General features: G+C 54.3%; 3 protein-coding genes across 3 annotated transcripts; all 3 read right to left on the bottom strand.

Moving 5' to 3' along the window:
- Positions 1 to 233: 233 nt before the first annotated feature.
- On the bottom strand, positions 234 to 6,557 carry CMQ_5397 (zinc finger, mynd-type domain containing protein; the record flags this gene model as incomplete). Its single annotated transcript, XM_014317354.1, has 5 exons — positions 234 to 3,199; positions 3,397 to 3,479; positions 4,188 to 4,881; positions 4,965 to 5,494; positions 5,575 to 6,557. 5 exons carry the CDS (start codon positions 6,555 to 6,557, stop codon positions 234 to 236), a joined length of 5,256 nt encoding a protein of 1,751 aa, XP_014172829.1.
- Positions 6,558 to 8,375: 1,818 nt separating this feature from the next.
- Positions 8,376 to 9,321, bottom strand: CMQ_5406 (wsc domain protein; the record flags this gene model as incomplete). The annotated part of the gene is made up of 2 exons (XM_014317363.1): positions 8,376 to 8,396; positions 8,452 to 9,321. 2 exons carry the CDS (start codon positions 9,319 to 9,321, stop codon positions 8,376 to 8,378), a joined length of 891 nt encoding a protein of 296 aa, XP_014172838.1.
- A 5,474-nt stretch (positions 9,322 to 14,795) lies between these two features.
- On the bottom strand, positions 14,796 to 17,221 carry CMQ_5453 (uncharacterized protein; the record flags this gene model as incomplete). The annotated part of the gene is made up of 3 exons (XM_014317410.1): positions 14,796 to 15,751; positions 15,821 to 17,103; positions 17,169 to 17,221. 3 exons carry the CDS (start codon positions 17,219 to 17,221, stop codon positions 14,796 to 14,798), a joined length of 2,292 nt encoding a protein of 763 aa, XP_014172885.1.
- Between the last annotated feature and the right edge of the window lie 1,583 nt (positions 17,222 to 18,804).

Here is an 18,804-nt window from a genome sequence, read left to right as displayed (position 1 = left end):
CTGCCGAGTGGCCTCTTGTATAGTTTTTCGTCCCTGTCTCCCTCCTTCTTCGTATATCCCTTCCTGTCTGGCTGCAGACATGATGTCCTGTATTTTTATTCCTCTTTCCCCGGCTGGCGCCTGTCTCTGTGATCACTTCCAGGGCTGCAGGCATATTACCATGGACATGGTTGAGCGTATGTATTTTACTGTTGCATCTTTGCTACATCTGGTTCCTTTGTTCGAGAGCCGGCTCATGCGTGTGATTCCTCGCCGACATTCTCGGGCGACTCCTCGCATACCAGCCGATGCTTGAGCCAGTCCTGCTTCTGACACGGTGCTGAACAGTACTTGATGGCCAGACAGCGCAGGCACTTTTTGAGCGGCCCGCCCTTCGCCTCAGTCGCGCCGCAATTGCCACAGGCCTTCACCTGCACCGTCTTCTTGACTGGTTCCTGTGGACCCGGCGCCTCAGCTGCCGGCTCCACTGCCAGTGCCACGGCCGGTTCCACTGACGGGTCGCAGAAGACGGGGCTGATGGCAATGCGTGTGGCGAAGCGAGCTGCCACCTCTGTCCACATCGGCATGGCCACAAAGTCGGGCGGCAGCTGACCTTGGCCGCAAGCACACAGCACCGGACCGCCGGGCTCGAGGCTGACTGGCACCTTGGCATCTGGCTGCACCGCATAGGCACACGTAGTCGGGTCATGCGACCACGTGCGGCAGCGCTCAGCCATGGCTGGCAGCGACACAACTGCCGGAGCCACCACCTCGATCCATCCCGACGTCCGCGCCACCCGCAGTCGCACTCCTTCCCCTGCGGCCACGGGTACGGGAAAGTGCACCGGGATCACAAGTGCCGGCTCTCCCTTGCTGCTAATGACAATACCGACAGCAAACGGCGACCTTTCTGGAGAAACCGTCTTGATATCGATGTTCTTGTCGCTGAGCAGCGCCCTCCCCCGTGCGGAGTCAAAGTTGATACGCCCGGTGACAGAGATCGCCTTCCCGGTCGCCCGGTCGACCTCCAACTTCACCTCTGAAGTCTCTCCTTCGATACTCTCCTCCTGCTGGCGCGCCACGTCTTGAGATGCCGGCACCGGTGGGCACACGGCCGGGTAGTCGTCTTGACCCGGGAGAAACCTGGAGACATGGACGCGTGTCCGGTCTGCGAGTGGTGCGCTGTAGATGATGCCCATGGCACCAACCTCTAGTCCGAATGCATACAGGCTGAGCGGGTCCGTGTGTAGCTCAAGCGAGATCGTGTCCGTCGGTGATGGATTCTGAGCCAGCGCCGTCGGCACATAGAGACACACCACCAATGGTGCTGTGCCTTTCCAGAGCTCTGGGTCTGGCAGCACATCCACTCGAACATCGGCGGGTGTGTCGTCAGGGGACTTCCGGATTGCAACGGTCCCAAACATGACTTGTATATCGGCAAACCTCCTGCATATCGAGCTGTCCTTCTCGTTCCGGATAGCCACTGCCAACGCGGGTGAAGCTGTGTCCATCATGGCAGCATTGGAAAGTCTGTTGAAAGCGTTCCGCGGTACCGAAAACGTCACAGCAGTCAGCCCAGGCTTGCCAAGCCGCTTGTCGCTGTAGATGTCCCAGACGTCTAGGTGAGCCAGCAGGTCCTGCAGATAGGTCGATCCTACGGAAGTGCTGCCATCCTCCTTCTCAATCAACCGTAGGAGTTGGTGACACACATCTGCCCAGTCTGTCGTCACACAATCCTTCACGATGCGCACGAGTGCCGCGAAGCTGCCGCAGTGGAAACAGGGATAGCCACCCTTCCTGGTCAAGCCGCCGCTGCTCGCCGCTCTCGCCGCTCTCTCAGACGAGAACATGGCACGGTATGTGCCCATGAGAGCACTGGCGAGGTCATCTGCACTGATCTGAAGCCGTTGGGGATGTGCCGCCAGGCCGGAGACGTGGTGGCTCAGCTTCCATGTGAGCCTGCTTCGCAGCTGGCCTTTACCACCTTCGCTTCCACCAAGCTTGGCAGCCATATTCATCATCTCCTCGAAGGATAAGCTTGTGCGCGCATTTGTGTAGTACTCGACCGGCGCGACGCCCAGCAGCAACGCCACCGTCAACGTGTGGCCGCAGAGAAGCCGCGCGAACGTCTCCTGTCCATCGGCGTCTTCCCCTTTTCTCTTCACAAGCAGCTCTGTCAGTAACGACGACGACGGCCTGTTCGCCAGCAGTGGGACTCCCGCTACAAGAAGATTCAGCGCGCCCACATGATCCGCCAGGTTGGACGTGTCGATAACGTCAAAGATCACGGGTGCCCTGACTGCTGAAGTCCCTTTGCCATATTCCTTCGCGTCCAGTCGCAGCACCTGGCTATCCGTCCCCCTCCGGAACCAATTGGCACTGGTCTGTTCTCCCGACGAGGATGCCAAGTTTTGCAGCGTGTGGCACAGGACCAACGCATCCGCCGTGACGAAGCGGACAGTCACGGATCGGCCGTCTTCGCCGTGCGCCATCGCCTGGAATGCCCCTGCCATCGCGCGAAATTCGGTGCGTGCAGCTCGCACGGCAGCAAAGGCCCCCGGCACCGTTTCTGCCTCACTCTCGGCCCGCAGCGGCGACGTGTCTTTCAATGGCGTGAACGCTGTGGCCAAGTGGTATCCCAATACGGGGTCCGAGCCGTAGTGCAGCCTGATCGAGTTCGAGACCGACGCCGCGAACGTTGGGTTGGGCACTATATCGGCGGGAATAGCATGTTTATCTTTCTGATCCGCAACCTCTGACGTGGTGCCGTGCTTCCAGAAGTGGTCGTGAGCTGAGGGTAGTTCGCGCAGCTTCATTGTATACAGCGGTGCCACCGACCGGAAGCCTGTAAGGACGGCCATGTTGCCCAGCTTCTGCTCTCGCAACGTCTCCACGCGGTGCATGGCTGCCGCAAAGCCGGCCTCGTAGCTCTCGCGTGAGCCATCCTGCAGCGATGCAAGGGCTGCCTCATAGCGTAAGATGCCGTCCTGTAGGTCCCGAAACGTAGCACTGTCGCTGAAGCGCAGATGCCGTCCGTAAGGACCTGAACGCCAGTGTTCCAGAGTATCTGCTGCGGCTGCCAGCTTGTGCACCTGTGCACGCAGAAATTTCGTGGTCGCATCGTCAATGTGGAGGTGGTAATACACGTCCCATAGTAGGTCGAGATGACGGTCGTCAGCAAGGCCGTCGATCAGGAAAGAGAAAAATGGTACATTTCGCACTGTCAGAATGTACCGACGCCCCAAGGGGTTCCTTGCTATCAGAACAATCCAACGAGAACAGAGAACATTTCGCAAGAAGACGTCACTGACCGTGATTATCCGCAATAACGTCGCAACATGTAATGTCCAGCTGTCTCGAAGCTGTGTGTAAGGTGAGCACGTCGGCGCCACTGAGGGGAAACAATATGGTACGTACGAAACTCGCGCTCCACGTATGCCGTGTATAGGATGGCAGCGGTGTGAGCTTGGGAAAGGATCGTAGACTGTGTTGTGAGATCCCTATCAGAAGCTTGGTTATGAGAGCAAAGAAAGGCCCGATTTTGTCAGAGATGGTGGGACTTCGTTTTTGGGCGAAACAGTGATTTCTCATGCACGCCGAGTTAAAACCGTCACCACCAACAGAAGGAGCGACCAACGTTCGGTTGCCTCATACACATAAACGAACTAAAATTTTCCCCGGTCTATATTCTCAGCTTCTATATCATAATTTTAAGAGCTAGAAAAGGGCTATCAATAGCGAAAACGCTTAGAGACGCAGCACAAATACAGACAGTCAACGCCCACCCCGTACGGAGGGTCCATCACATTTTCACGTTTCCCGCGACAAAATACCGCCCACGTAAGAAAACCCAAAATATATCGACGTCCTATGAGAAGTCCAGGTGAGACATGTAAGCGATCGTATCTATGGTTACGACCGTGTGTCGCCAAGAGTATTATTGGTGCCGATGTGGCATCTGCTGCTGCTGTTGTTGCTGTTGTTGCTGTTGTTGCTGTTGCTGCTGTTCTACCGGTTGCTGCTGAATGTACGCATAGTAGTCCGGTTCCTGGTCGCTGCTGTTGAGTAGGCTGCCGATGCTGCCAACGCTGCCAACACTGCCAGGACGGCGGTGCAGATTCGCGGTACCGCACATGCTGCTAGCCACGCTGTTAGGAACAGTACTGCTGGAGCCGTTGCTGAACAGCGCCGCCTCTATACCTCCGTACCAGGTCGACCATTGTATCCGCTCAATGCCATAATCTACTTCCAACGTGTCCTTCGACACCGACGCGCTCTCGAGTGTCTCCAGAGTCCCTTCCATTCGCACATCCAGCGAGTCCGATGGTATGCTCGACAATGACGGTTCGATTCGCATGTCAGAGTTCGCCCCTAGATCCTTATGTCTAGCCGACCCGTCGTTCTGCGTGCTCTTCGCGCCTCCTTTGGCATCCGCTACCACTGTCGGTTTCCGGCGTCCAGACAGACCGAGGCACTTGAACGATCGCAAGCGTTCAGCGAATTTATCATATATGTGGTTGCGCATCTCGAAGCCAAGACGATGCTCGATGAATCTGGCCCTTTGAAAACGGGAGGCCAGTTTATCCATGACGTCGTCAAAGGCCGGAAGAGTCACTCCCGCTGGCACGCCGGACGGCCGCGTGTTGCCGCGATAGTAGGCAGTCAACATGGCCAACGTGACATCGGCGTGAACGAGTTGAGAAAACGTCGTGATGGGCAGGTGAAAGTAGTCGGCCACGGGAATTGACAGGAATACCTCGAAAAAGTTGTCTGCTGCAATGAAGCAGCGTATTTTGTTATCGCCGGGGCCATCGACGTTCTCTGTAACGCCGTTGCTCGAGGATGCATCGTTGGTGGTTGAGCCGGATGTATTGGTGATGCCGAGTTTGTAAATGTGCATCTCTGTCGTATGATATAGAAGTCTGACAGTAACTGCGGACGTCAGCAGGAAGGAGTAGGCGAAGGAAGATCCATATATCGCCTACTATCAGATTGCACCTCTGGGGGTATGCCAGTAACAATATTTTCCAACTCGGCCACATATTGGCCGGTGAGCTGGTGAACTGGGGTGAGAAAGCGGCCATCACGGAAGTCTGCTTCTTGTCGCACCTGCAGGACACGCCGGATGAGGTAGTACATGCGAACGGTGATTGCAAGGACGGATCCCGTCGAGGCAGTGTCGGTGGCGGGCGCGTTGCCTTTTCCCGTCTCAAAGAACCGACAGGCGTCCTCTATCTGCAGCGTATACTGCAGAGGCGTCATCGAGGATACGCAGGCGGAGACAGAATTGGTGATACAATAGCAGACGGCGAGAGCAGCGCGCTCGTCAAGCGTGTGCCCATATTTCCGCGCACGCTCAGAGCCGTGGAAAGCGATGGATGCGGGGGCCTCTAGGGGCGACCGGTCGTGCATTCTTAAGGATTCAAGCCTGTCCAACCCAAGGTCCGAGACGAGAGACATGGCCATATGGAGCAGCGTCGTGCTCAGAGGAATGGTAAAATTTTGGGTGGTGAAGCTATTCCCCACAGGCAGTCGTCAGCAATCGGCGGGCTGCTGCCTTCCCTCCTCTTTGTTTCGGGCCATGTCCCGACTTACCAACTCAGAAAGACTAATACGCCCTGTAAAAGATCCAATCTTCGGTCGCTGTGCTGAAACAACTGCTCGCAGAAGAAGTTGATGATGCTTCGGGCCAGCCGGTTCTGGTATTCGAAGTCATGGTATGACGTCGCAAAAACAATGGCCAGCCACAAGGCAGGCCTGTTCGCCTGCAGGTCAGCAGCCCTGCTGCCGTAGTTGGTTAATCTAAAGATGGCGTCACAGTCGACAAACGCGCTTTGGAAGAAGCGCAGAGTCCTATCGGCCTCGTGGCCCTCCATATGGAGGCACGCGAGTACGAGCGGATTCGGCACATTAAGCAGTGTGCTGGGCACTGGAGATGGACGAAGAGGTGGGGCTGGCTGTTTTTGCGATTGCGACTGTGACGGCGCCGGTGGCGGTGGCGTCGGTGTCAACTTTGGTGGTGGTGTCGGAGTTGGCCGACTACTGCCGGAAGCACTGGTCGCTGCATAGGGCGGCGCCGTGATAGCACATGAGGCTGCGTGAATGGAGGTATCAGAAGACAGAGGAATCACAACAGCCCCAGCTGATTCAGCCGTCTCCTTGGGAGTAAAATCTGCGGCTGCTCGGCTGGTACCTGGTCTAGGATGGGCGTTAGCAAGGAGGGGAATGAACAGAGGGCTATAGGCCATTTGCGACACGTATAAGATGGGTGGGTTCACAAACTTGAGAGGCCCGACTCGCCGCTTCTTGCGCGGCCTCACTGGCAGAAGACAGTCTCGGTCGAGGCGTTCGCAGCGCTCGCATCGCGGGCAAGCCTGAACGCCGCTGATCGATGAAGTGGTGTAGATATCAGTTCCATCCGGACTGTTCTCAAACCCCGATACACCAAAGCTCCCAAGAACACTGTCCCGGCTGCCGCCAACGCTGCCATCGTCAGGGAACACGCACTTGGCCTTGGCGGCCGAGCAGCTGAGACAGGCACGATGGCCGCCTGGCGGCACAAACTTGACCGACTCCATGTGGTGGAGGATGGGAGGAGGGGAAGCCGGCGGGATTCTCCAGGTCAGGATAAGGACCTGTCAAATGACATGCCACATGTTGCCAGAGCATTAGGAGCGTATCAGAACAGCGCCACCGCGTCAGGAGGATTGTCGGAGTGGTTGGTGGTGGCTTTAGTAAACAAGTGAGCTGCGCCAAGCGAGGACGGTGTCTAATATGCGCTTGTCAACCCAGGACTCTGGCAATTCAGACCTGGTGGGGGATTGGGGAAGCAGGGGGCTAAGTAAAGGAGGAAATGGAAAAATGACAAGATCTTCGTTTGCGGTGTGCTCAGTCCCCTCCTACCGGACGAAGCGGGAAAATGTCGACCACCGCCCCGACTGTTGGCCTGGACGAAGACGAAAATTGTAGATGAAGGCGAGTGGCCCTGGAGCAGGGCCCGGCAGACCTCGTCGACCGTTGATATGTGAACTATCCCGATATAGTTCGGCCGATTTCTAGCCTCGTTTTGGGTGAGCTTAGCAGGCTGTGTTCGGCTGGGTCGACTGTGTCAATTTTCTTGATTTGACTTGCCAGCCGGCATTGAAAGTGGACAGTGTGTGGAGATATTTTGATGGGCTTGATCTAGAGGGGGGTATTTATCGGGCATGAGCGAGAAGAGAGTCCCATGCTTCGTATAGCAAACACTTGACAACAGGCGCCATTCCTTGGTCGTGCCTGCCCTCCACATTCGGATTGCCTTCGTATTCTTCTTTTATCTTACCGCTTTAGGTAGGAGGCCGTTCTGTCACATCGCTATTACCTACTCCGTACTCCGTACTTTAAAAACGGCCCCCAATCTCGCCACGCCCTGAAACAGGCACTGGGGTGCCTTACTACACTTCCTGTCTGGGAGAAACTGACCGAACAGGGAAAATCACAAGAAGCAACACTAGTCAAGTCAAGCCAGACAGGACAGTAGATAACAGACAGCTGGATTAGTCTACGAAAATGCTAATAGAATTGCTCGAAGCCAAATATACACAGTTGGAAGACGCAGTAGGAAGATCCCTTTCACCAAACTGCATGGAAATGAAACAGCACGTGCTCGTAAGATCATTGTTATTTGCTTAACGCATCTGCATCTCAGCACTATGCCACCGAGATATCCCAAGCCGTGGCAACCGTCCGCGTGCGTCCGTCGAAGCAAGCCGAACAAAACAAAAGAAAAGATGGCCGTTTCCATCGCGAGGTCGCCAGAGAACATGAGCAGCACGGAAACTCCTTTTCTGCATTCACGGTATCTGGCACGATAAATATGAAAAAAAACCTAGTTGAGAGAATGGCTTCGTTCTGCGTCAGATCTCGAAATGTAACCAGAGATTTTGAGCGACAATATGGAGAAATCTAGGAAAAAAAAACGGAGGACCGCATGCACGAGATTAAAGAGAGACAAAAAATAGGCATAGTAGGGGTAGGAGGCGCGCAGTCATTCTGGACGGGGTTCGGTTATAGACGGCTTCCCTACAGCCAACACAACGATTAGAGTGTTGGATGTGTCAAGAGCGCCGAGACGAAAGGTGCTATAAACAAGGTAGATAGATTTTCTCCTACACCTCACACTAAGCCCCAAAATAGTCCAAATTCTGACAAATGAAACGCCCGCCAAAGTATCGATCCATCGGCAACAGAGGAACGAGGGGAAATAAGAAGAAAAGGGGTGATATAGGGAGGAGGTAGTAGTGGTAGTTGCCGGATGCATCTTTGCGAAAGTCTTTGTGAAATCCCAAACGCCGGGTATGCCGATGGACAAGAAGTAAAGTATAAACAGGTTCGTGCGTCGTGACGAGGGGAAGCGTTCAAGCATTGGTGACCTGTGTCTGGTTAGCAGGCGGAACGCAAGTGGTCCTGATACGACGAAAGCTAGCTACTGACCCTTAGAATCTTCCGCGAGTAGTCCTGGTTGTCAGCGATGCTGCCGTCGCTTAGGCGGCGCTGGGCCATCACAGGGTCCAGACGGGTGTCTGTCCCGGAGAAGCCACCGCTGCTGCCGGGCGGTTTGCCAAAGAACGAGTTCACGGCCGCGTTGCGCCGGTGCTCATCCTCGATCTCTTGGTTGCGGCGGCGGCGAATGTAAAAGATCGCGCCACCTGCAACGGCAGCGGCGACTACAACACCCACAACGACTCCCGCGGCGATGCCAGCCGTGCTTGAGTGGCTCTTTTTAGCCTCGGCAGAAGAAGACGCGCTGTTCGTCTGCGTGACGAAGACGGTATGGCCTCCAGTAGTGGTGGTCATAGACTGTGTGGCTTTGGTCGTAGCTGATGACGTGGATGTCGCACTGGAAGAGGAGGAGGAAGATGACGATGACGATTCATCGTAGGTCACCTCGTAGAGTTCGATACCTGTGTTATAGACAGTCCAGTAGCCCACACCACCACATGCGTCCACGCCGTATCCTGTGCAGGGTGTGTTGCATTTGCTGTCGTCCACAAGCGTGCTGTTTGGAGGATAGCTGTCGCCACAGTAGCACCAAGTGCCCTCAGTCGTAGCAGCCACCCATTTACCCTGGGCTTGACAAACCGTCTGACCGCACTGGCCCCGCGAGTTGTACTGCTCTTTGGAGGTTTTGTTGAGACTGCCTGCAGATGAGAAGCAGCCCTGGACGACAGGCTGATCGATAATGGGGGCCGATGATGGCTGCTCCACACCCATCTTCGTAGTTGCTGCTGCTGCGGAAGACGCGGCAGCCGCAGCGCCGGCCAGATATGCGGCCGAGAAGGCGAGTAATGTAGTGCACTTCATTGTCGATGTGTGTTAATGTAGGCCGATTGAACGAGGTGGCTGGGATTGTGGTTGAAGGCGATTCTCCGTTCGTATATCTCGACGGTTGATGCCAGGTTATGCGGCGAGAAGCAGACCGGAAGAATAAGTAAGGCCCTCAAAAGTCGGAAAATAATAAAAAGAAATATGGCTTGCTTGTTGGTGTGTATTGTTGGTCCTGCCAAAAAGGAAGCGCAGAATGGGACGGGGTGACGACTCCTTTGTCTGGATATTGGATTGCGTGAAAGAATCCTGATAGCCTACGGAGCGGCAAGGTAAAGCAGAGCCGAGTTGAAAGGAGAGCGGTGTCCTCGTGAGTGTATTTTTGGGCTATTCCCTCGAATGGGTGAGTTCACAGGTGACGAGACATCGAGCTGCTCAGTTTCCCCTCTCCGTGCGCCTTTGTCGGGCCGATGGAAACAAGAGGCGCTCCTTTTTGAAGTCTAAGACCGAGAGACCTTGGATCGTGGCCGATAGAACAGAAAAAAGGAACAGAGTATCGAGAAGCCAAAGGAAAAAGAGCGTCGAAGATAGGTTGAAACGAGTGACTGTTTTTGTTGCGTGAGCGATGGGAAAAGGGGAGTAAAGAAAGGACAGGTGGGGAGAGAGAGAGAAGGGACGGGAGGGAACTTGGAAGGTGAGAAGTTTTCCGCTAGGCAGTGGCCGGGCCTTTCACCAGCGTCCAGATGGGTGGGGCCACTACTACACACATAAGCCACGAGAGGGATCGAACAGGTACAGGAACGAGGCAGGGCGGAGAAAGGGGGATGACTTGGGAAATTGCACCGGAAGTGGGGAATTTCATGGGAGAGAGGCAAAGCAAGTAGCGATACGATATTGAGGAGTACCTAGTACCATGTCGAATTAGTGCGGCCGAGGTACCCTGAAGGTGATTAAGTGCCGCGGAAGGCACAGAGGTACTTTAGCAGTACCATGCCCTGAGCTGTCCCAAGTTCCAGTGGGTAAGGGGCTGCCCATAACCAATAATGGTCTAGTAGAGTGCAAGGCCTGCAGGGGCTGCAGCCAATGGTGTGTCTAGACCGGTGGATTTGTCTACATCAAGCATTATGGTTGGTCTGCAACAAGGAGCAGCGCGAACAGCACGAATACTCTGGCAACCAGAACAACAATGGGAAACCGCCGGTGCACATGTCGCGCCTCAAGGGGCAACGCCAATCGGCAAGCTTGCACAAGGACGTGCCATATACTCGTAGTGCACATATCTGCACCATGTGCACTGTTCATTACGCCGTGCTTGTGACTGGCCGAGATAGCCGTACATAGTACTCCGTAGACGCTCTCGTCAATGCAGGCGTGTGTGCGAGACAGGATGCACCGGCATGCCTTCCCGCTGTGCCACGCGGCGTTGAAAATAGACAAGAACCGAGATTGCAAGTCGCTGTCCCGTTCCAGAGCATTCGTCACCCCCCGGGAGCACTGGCTAGCCAAGCGGCGAACGATCTCCTATGGGAAAGACGGAGTTTTGACGTGAAACAAATACGATGCAGGGCTGTCCGAGTAGAAGATGGTAATCAAGACCTCTGAAGAAGCGCAAATACTGCTCGGGACATGCGAGAGATACTCGTTGAGAAGAGAGGCACCAACACGTTGAGAGAGGTGGTCTGCCCCTGTAATTGCAGTGGAGACTAGCCTCTCTGGCGCCGTTTTATGAGGGATGTTGGCGGAAGCGTTCCCTCCCTATCTGGCCAGACCGCTGTACGTCGTAAAATAATACGTGTCTTGCTTGTACTCGTACAGCGCAATACTGCTTAATGTCGTACCGGGGCAGACGAGCAGTGTGCCAGAACACACCATCACCCTCCGATAGAACGTACCCTTACCACCATTTGTCTGTATCCGTATGTACGAGTACTCGTAGTGTGAAGCTTCCTATCCCTTTTCGTTTATTTCAGCCCCCTAGGGGGGCACCGGATCGGCTGGACAAGGGGCGTCAGGCATTATGCTCCTGTAAGATAAGATACAGTAAGCTAATTAATCGCCTCATAATAAGCCGTACTCCGTACAATGCCGAGACGCCGCTTCGCGACACAGCCTCTGCTATGTATACCCGGGACCGTCTCGCATCTGCGCATCCTGCACATTTCACCTCCATGCAACAGCAAAACGAATTGCATACGTCGTACGGAGCACTCCGTATATTGTTGCGAATGTTGTAGTCCAAGCACGCAGATTACATAGTACCTGTCCCGAGTAATCTGCCAAGCCTAAATTCGCCAAATGAAAGTCTATGAGAACGCGCCCAGACACCAAAATCCTGTTTGCGGGGGTGATATGTAGCAGTTGGGTTCCAATAGCAAAGACCGCTTTTGCACTTTGTACACGTGAGATACTTTGCCTGTACTCCGTACAACGTCGAGCAGTTCGTATCACAGAATGTGCTCGTCACCAACCATGATGGCTGATCTGCGAGGGCCTGTAACTTCGCATTCTGACCTGTACGGAGTAAGTGCACAAGTCTTGTCAGACCGAATGGCGGAGAGCGCCATGGCTCTCAAGCTCGTTAAGGAGCAGACACTCCGAAATGGACGGCTCCAAACACATAGCACATAGTATTTCGTCAACCCTGCATTGCATCCACTTACTCCGTATATGGCAGGGAAGAACTATCTTACCTGTACTCCGTACATGGTGTTGACGAGTTACGACGTACGGGGTACCGTAGGTATGTATCTCCTGGGTTCCTCAATGCTCTGTGCGTGAGAAGCAGGGGCCATTTTATCCTACCCTTGATGATTGGCTCATTATCGGTTCGTGGATACGTAATAGGGAGACAACCTTTTTTTAGAAGCCCCAATAGTCCATGTGTCTTAAATGCTACCGGAGTGGACCATATGCCCCATCGTGGGCTGAAGCTGAAGGAAAGGCCTACGACGTGAAGAAGACCTAGCGAACAAGCATACGGAGTACTACTCCGTACGAGTACTCCGTAAGATACAATATTGCAAAAGAAGAAAACCGGCAGAGCAGTACTGACTTGTTCAGACCTCGAGGTGTGTCTAGCCTTGGCAATTCCGTGCCTTGTACTCCGTACAAAGTAAGATACATAGCCATTTATGCAGCTGACTCGATAGCGCAGCATGTGCTCCTACATATGTACAGGTGATCAGGACAGTTTTTCCCAGTCGCAAGCATTTTCTGACCCGCTGTTCGGCTCAGACATCACGTCATCTTCTGTGTCGGGTGATGTTCCAGGTCTAGGGACCGTTCAGGTTTCCAGCATGTTCACAAAATGTTTGCCATAACCTTTCCCTTGGGCATCAAGCCGTTGAGTTTATGCCGAAAGAACACTCCCTGAAACGGGCACGGCAGATGGGTATATCCAGCCCAAAGGCGCACTGAAACAGACATGTTCGAGCGGCCGTCGTAAGCCCCCTCTAGGCCAAAGCGTGTATATACGTTTAAGGTGGCAACTTAAGGCATTAGGAACTTTGCAACACGGGACCACACTGCAGGTGTGGGAAACTAAAGAAAAAACTGGTTGAGTAGCGCGAGAAATACCAGTCCTGTTATCTGTCCAGTGTTTGTATCTATACTCGTTGGACACAGCAAAACTTAGTCAATGGAGAAGAGGTATATAAGGCATTGGGGCTGTCTGGGTAACTGGCGACGTTGGGCCACTCTTATGTTCAGTCCGTATCTTACTGATAAGGTCGGGTGAAAGACCCCAAAATTTGTACCCCGTGGAAACGGGATGTTCGAACCAAGCTTTCAAGTAAGATTTCTACAATGCACGTAGGTGGCGAGATGTTCTCAAATAGTCTTATTCTTCATCCCATGTACGGAGAATATGCTCGCAAGATACTCCGTATTTAGTGTGAGATCCGTGCTAATGTGAGTACGAGTACTCCGTACATAATATTCGTGCAGAGCTACAATAACAGGAAGCGTGTACTTGTACTCCGTACGTACAAGCACAACTCGTTAGATACGATTTTTGTCAGGCAAGGAGTACGCAATGCATCTTGCCCCGTACGTGTCAATGTTACGCGTCAAGGGGTCGGCATCGGCGCGTTTAGAAATTTGGGCTTCCATTAACGCGTCGTCGTTATTTGCTGTATACGTACGGAGTACGGAGTAAAACTAAGAGGACTAAACGACCGGCTGGCACGGAAACTAGGACCTAGTACGGAGGCCACTTCTTCGTCTGTTGGAATGTTGGGCTTCACGTACTCGTACTCGTCTTTATGAGTCAGCTATTGGCACTGTGCAAGCTTTGCACAGTACTCGTATGAGCGATTATAAAGCACTCAGACCGAGAAAAAAAAACATTTTCAGCAATACGAGGTTCTCATATATGGGGGGTCTCATCTTGAAATCGTAGAAAAATTGGTTCTTATGCTCGTAAGATCAAGCTCACGTGCTATGCATGGGCATGTTACGTGAGTGGGCCACAAAATGTACCGACGCGCCCGCATCTTCGGCTCGGTCCTTTTGGAGACGAAGACGGCAATTTGGTCAAATTGAGCAGCCCGAGCTTTGGAAGCTCGGGCTTTCGATGCGCGTCGCCGAGCAGAATTCGTGCGGCCAAGGCCTCCGTCTTGTTCTTGTTCACCGGTCACGAAGCTTTTGCTTCGTGCCATGGATGCCAAAATCTCGACATCTGCCCCAGCCATTCTGCCCGTTGTTGATATACCGCTCGGAATACAGAGCTGGATCAAGGATGGGACTCGCCTTGTGCTCCACCTGCCGTGCGGAAGTTCATAGGAAAAGAAATGAGGACAAGACAGAGGAAAGAAAGACAGAAATAGACACGGGTAGAATAAAATACGCATATGGGCCGGGGAAAACACTTTGCCATGCTTCTCCGCCCCTGAAGTCAAATCGCTTTTGGATTTTGTATCGACACCGCCTTGGACGACCGGCAAATGCCGCCTTGTGGTGGCTGCGCTATAAAAAATAAAGGCAAGTATTTCGCTTGTTATGTATTAGCATCGCTCGATCGTCGCTTGAATCGCAGCCTCGGCTTCTGAGCCTCTGTTCTAAACGAGGCCGAGGTCCTCCGTTCAATCGATATGTCTCCCTTATGATGCCCTCCATATACCTATACCTATACACTTTTCTCAGCTCAACCTGCACCGTTCGGATAAAGAACTTTTTCAGGGGTCGGATTGCGTCCGACGCTGACGCTGCTCTTCGCCGTACTGCTGCCATGTCCGAATTTCTCTCCAGATCCGAATTACGCATGCCATCACTGCATCCGCCATTTCATTGTTTAGCTTCCTCTCCAGGCTCTTCGTGCGCAGCGTTCGCACTTTGTCGAGTTTGCGGTCCGTCTGCAACTGTAACTGGCGCAGCCTTTCCGAGTCCTGCTGCTGGTTTGTATGGCTTTTTTGTAGCTTTGTGGAATGACACTTCTTGCCAGGCGCCGCTTCCGGAGATTGCTGACTCCCTGGTGCAATACCTTCGAGTTTGTAGTCCTCTTCCAAGTGACTGTCCTATTCACCTTCAAAGAAGACATTTTGCTTGTCTGTGCCATGATGCTCATCCATAGCCCCGAGGGCCTGGTCGATCTCCATAAGATTGAGCATTTCCTCCTCAACATTGCGCTCATTCGCAGCCTCTTCATCGTCTGTCGCATTTGCAGCATCGTCCAGGTTGCCCGCGAAAGCCAGGCCGCTCTCCACCTTAGGTTTCTGTGGTACCATCATGCTTTGGGTGAACGAGATACCGTTATCGTATTCACTGAACGAAGTCTGTTGCGACCCATTCGGGGGGGTGGCCGCGGACCCGGCCGACAACGCTGGTCGTGAAAGTGTCTGGAACAGGGACTTCCCGCCCGGACGGGGCTCGAACCGTGGCACTGAAGGTCCACGCGGGGCGCCACGAACACTTCCCTGGTTGTTCAGGCCCAGTTCGAATGAGACCGTGCCCGATGGCCGCGATGGCGGCTCAACCACAATGGCGGTGTTGGCCGTGTTCCCGGCCTTTCTCTTTCTAGAAGTTGCCAATAGGCGTAAACTCAGATCGCTTGTGAATACGTCATCGTTGTTTTCGCGAACCACCACCAGCCGACTCTCGCCTTGTATCAGAATTTCGATCGGCGGCTTTCCGGTACTCGAAGATACATCCTCCTCTTCACCCGTGCTGTTGAACTGTGAGAGAGGCAGCCGTGGAACTGCGCTGACGCCGCAGCATCTTTCTCCCATCAGGCTGGTATTCAGCTCCGTGAGGCGAGTCATTCTGGCTGGTCGCGATCCACTGAACAGATTTACACCGCCGCCGTGGGACCCACGGAGTTGTGCGTCCCAGAAGCGGGCCAAATCGGGTATGACAGCAACGATGTAGTCAGCACCGCCCAACCAGAGCACCGCACCCTCGCTAGAGGCGTTGTTGCCGCGTACAGAGCACTGCTGCACGACCTCGACGCCACCACGGAGGGCTACAAGACCCTCTATCTTGCCAGAAAACGTAGAAGCGAGAGCGTCTCGTCTCGTGTGAGGCGTCATAGGCACAAACTCACCCTCCGCAGACTTTCGCGTTGAAGCGACCGGGTTCCGAAGTGGGCTTGTTCCCTCAATCTGGCCAGATATGCTGAACGCCGTCAATGCGGCTCCACGAACACCCGACGTGGCCGACCGGCTACTTGGCTCGCCGGTGGCACTTCCGGCACGATCAATGTCCCAGATGCCCCATTGGCCGTCGGCCAAAAGGACTAAGATGGCATGGCCATGGGCCACCCAAGCTGCAGACACAATGGGCTTCCTAACTGCAGATGCGGTCTGGCTGCGGGCAAACGGTGGGTAGAGCGAGAGGAGCCAGGAGCCTTGCGTTGGGAAGGGCCCATCGGATACATAGTCCGACGGTATGGCTGGCATTGCGTAGTCGTAGATGCGAACCGCATCTTGCGGGGACGTAGCAAGAAGCTGTGTAGGGTGTGTAGGGTTGAATGCCACGTTAGCCAGGGGCTTTTGCAGGAGCTCGGTCTGGAACGGCTCCAGAGGGCGGTCTAGCGACTGCAGAGCAGAGACGGAGACGGAGCGCTTGGCACCGACAGTGACGTCCCACAACCGAAGGGTGCCAGAGGCCTCGCGAGAATGGGCAGCGACAATGACTCGCGTGGGTGAGCTAGCCACAGCAGCACCAGTGCGCGTTGTCGCAGCAGACGTGGCAGGTGTCGCCTTCTGCTTTGCCAAGGTCAGAGCCACGCCGTTAGAGGGCTTCGCTTGGCCACCAAGAGAAATAAGCTCTTCGCCAAACGCGCCACGGCCGGCATTGCCGGCCAGGAGGGTCGACTGTAGCTGCGGCCGCTCCTTGCTCTCGTTGGACGGGGGTGTCAGGGGCAGGGTGACGACGTAGACGTCGGCCGTGGCACAGGTAACGGCAAACACCATCTGCTCTCGGAGGAAGGCCGGCTCGGCGTCCTTGGCGGAAGAAGGCGCCAGCGGTAGCACGGCCACGTGGAGTACTGCAGTTCCCAAGGCCAAGTCCAGAGTCTGCTGTACTTCGGGAAAGCCATCCTCTGATGTCTCCGCGGGTGCGTCTTCGAACTCGGGATTGTCAACATAGGCAGCTGAGGCTGAAGGTCCGGAAGCGGCGCCTTCGTCCGAGTCCGAGTCGAGTATCATGACCGAGTCGCTCTTTGGGGTCGGCTTCGACTGGGCCTTGGGGGCTCTTTTAAGTCGCCGTCCTCCGCGCCAGACGATAGTGATGCCATTCTCGTGGCCGTAGAGAAATATGCTTGCTCCTTGGGGAGACAATGTCGGGTAAGCTTTGATGGCATGGATGCGGCGATCAAGGTTGTATCTAATGAATAATGCAGGTTAGCCGGATGGGAGCTCTGATCCCTGCAAGCAGTGGCAATGACTTACAGGCACTGAATGTTTTGTGTTGTGCGCCGAACGCGAGGATCGAGGGTCCCCATGTTTGCCAGTGATAGGAGGGTAGGAGAGACGAGAGAGGCAAAAGACGGATAGGGTCTTGGATAGGAAGAAACTCAGGGGTACCAAGACCGGGTCGTTTTCCGCATTACTGAATGGTAAATATTCTATGGCATGATGCCAATGTATGCTGTATGTGTGATGTCAGAGCTTCGTAGCTTGAGCTTGTTTGTTTGCCCGCCAGTTTTTTTCCATAAAAAAAGCACCGCGTTTACGCGACCTACGCACGTGACAATACATTCCGTTTTAGTCACGTGACATGCCGTTCTGCTGGTTCGGGGCAACTTCTCTCCTACGTTTTGACAATTTCCCGCACGCTTCGGGATGACGATGGCGAGGTGCATCTACTTGCTCGCGAGATGCCATGTGCCTGGCGGATTGGCCAGGAGCAGCTGGGAGTGGCTTTCATCGAGAGCTCCGTCGAAGCGGCCCGGGACAATGCCGGTCGGATGGAGTTGGACTGATTGAAGTGACATATGTCCATTTTTATGGGGCGTGCGGTTTCTACGCGGTTGGTGTGGCGGAAAAGGCAGTTCCTTCCTGTTTGCGAAGCTGGCCGCTTCAAAGGACGGGTGACCTGGATGAAAGCAGCAGGCCAGACAAGGGGCAGCGGGAATTTGCCAAGGGTAAAAACAGGCGAGAGCGAGAAGGAAGAGAGAGGGGGTCCGAGAATTACCGCGAGAACAGGAGAGCTAAGGTGGAAGAGGGGCTGTTCTTACATATGCATCTTTGGTTAGATGAAGAGGTGATGGGTGACGATTCCGGTGGCTGTGCTGATAGCTGCTGCTTTCGGCCGATTTGAACTCTCGAATTCTCACCATCTTCACTTTATTGTGGACCGAGAGCTGTCCGAGACAAAGGGCGAGGACACCGCAAAGACAGGCATCAGGTGCTGCTCGCACAGGTTCCGGATTATATCAACAGCGAGCAGCAGTGAAGAGGTAGAGGAAGCAGGAGCCATTACGTCGATAGTGGGGCAGGTATTACAGAGGCTTGCTGCCCCGCTCGTTGTTCCCGCAGGGCGCAATACACGTTGTTTCCTACTGTTCGTGGATCGTTTGCCGCGGCTGTTCTACGGCGAGGAAGAAGAAAAGCAGTTCAGGCTCTGAAAATGGCTAAGAGGCCGGTCCGAATCGATTCCCACCAATGGACGAGATAATATCGCTGGCCTCTGAAAACGACACACAGGGCCGACAAACAACGACCTCCGTAGTCAGCCGGAGACACTTATGCTGAAAGGTGGAGAACGGCGCCTGTGATTTGCTTGAACGGGCCGCCGAGACTACAACGGTCACCCAATCGCGCGACGAACCTTGCGAGAGAGGCTTTATCCAGGTTATTTGACAATTTTCTGCTGTTCTCTTGCCATTCTATTTCCATTCTATTTCAGGCAGCGGAGTGCTATCCGGGACCGATCCCGACCCAAGTGTGCTTTGCCACATTGGTATAGAGAAACCGCTACACCATTCTATATACTTGCGATCCTATCCACTCCGTTATTTTCCCCTCCGGCATTTTTTACGCTATATAGGACGCCCCCCGATCCCACCCAGACTCAAATTTCTTC

Source organism: Grosmannia clavigera, assembly GCF_000143105.1.
Source record: "Grosmannia clavigera kw1407 unplaced genomic scaffold GCSC_142, whole genome shotgun sequence".
Classification (NCBI taxonomy): Eukaryota; Fungi; Ascomycota; class Sordariomycetes; order Ophiostomatales; family Ophiostomataceae; genus Leptographium; species Leptographium clavigerum.
The sequence above is the reverse complement of the archived record's forward strand: the minus strand, read 5'-3'. Positions and strand labels throughout refer to the sequence as shown.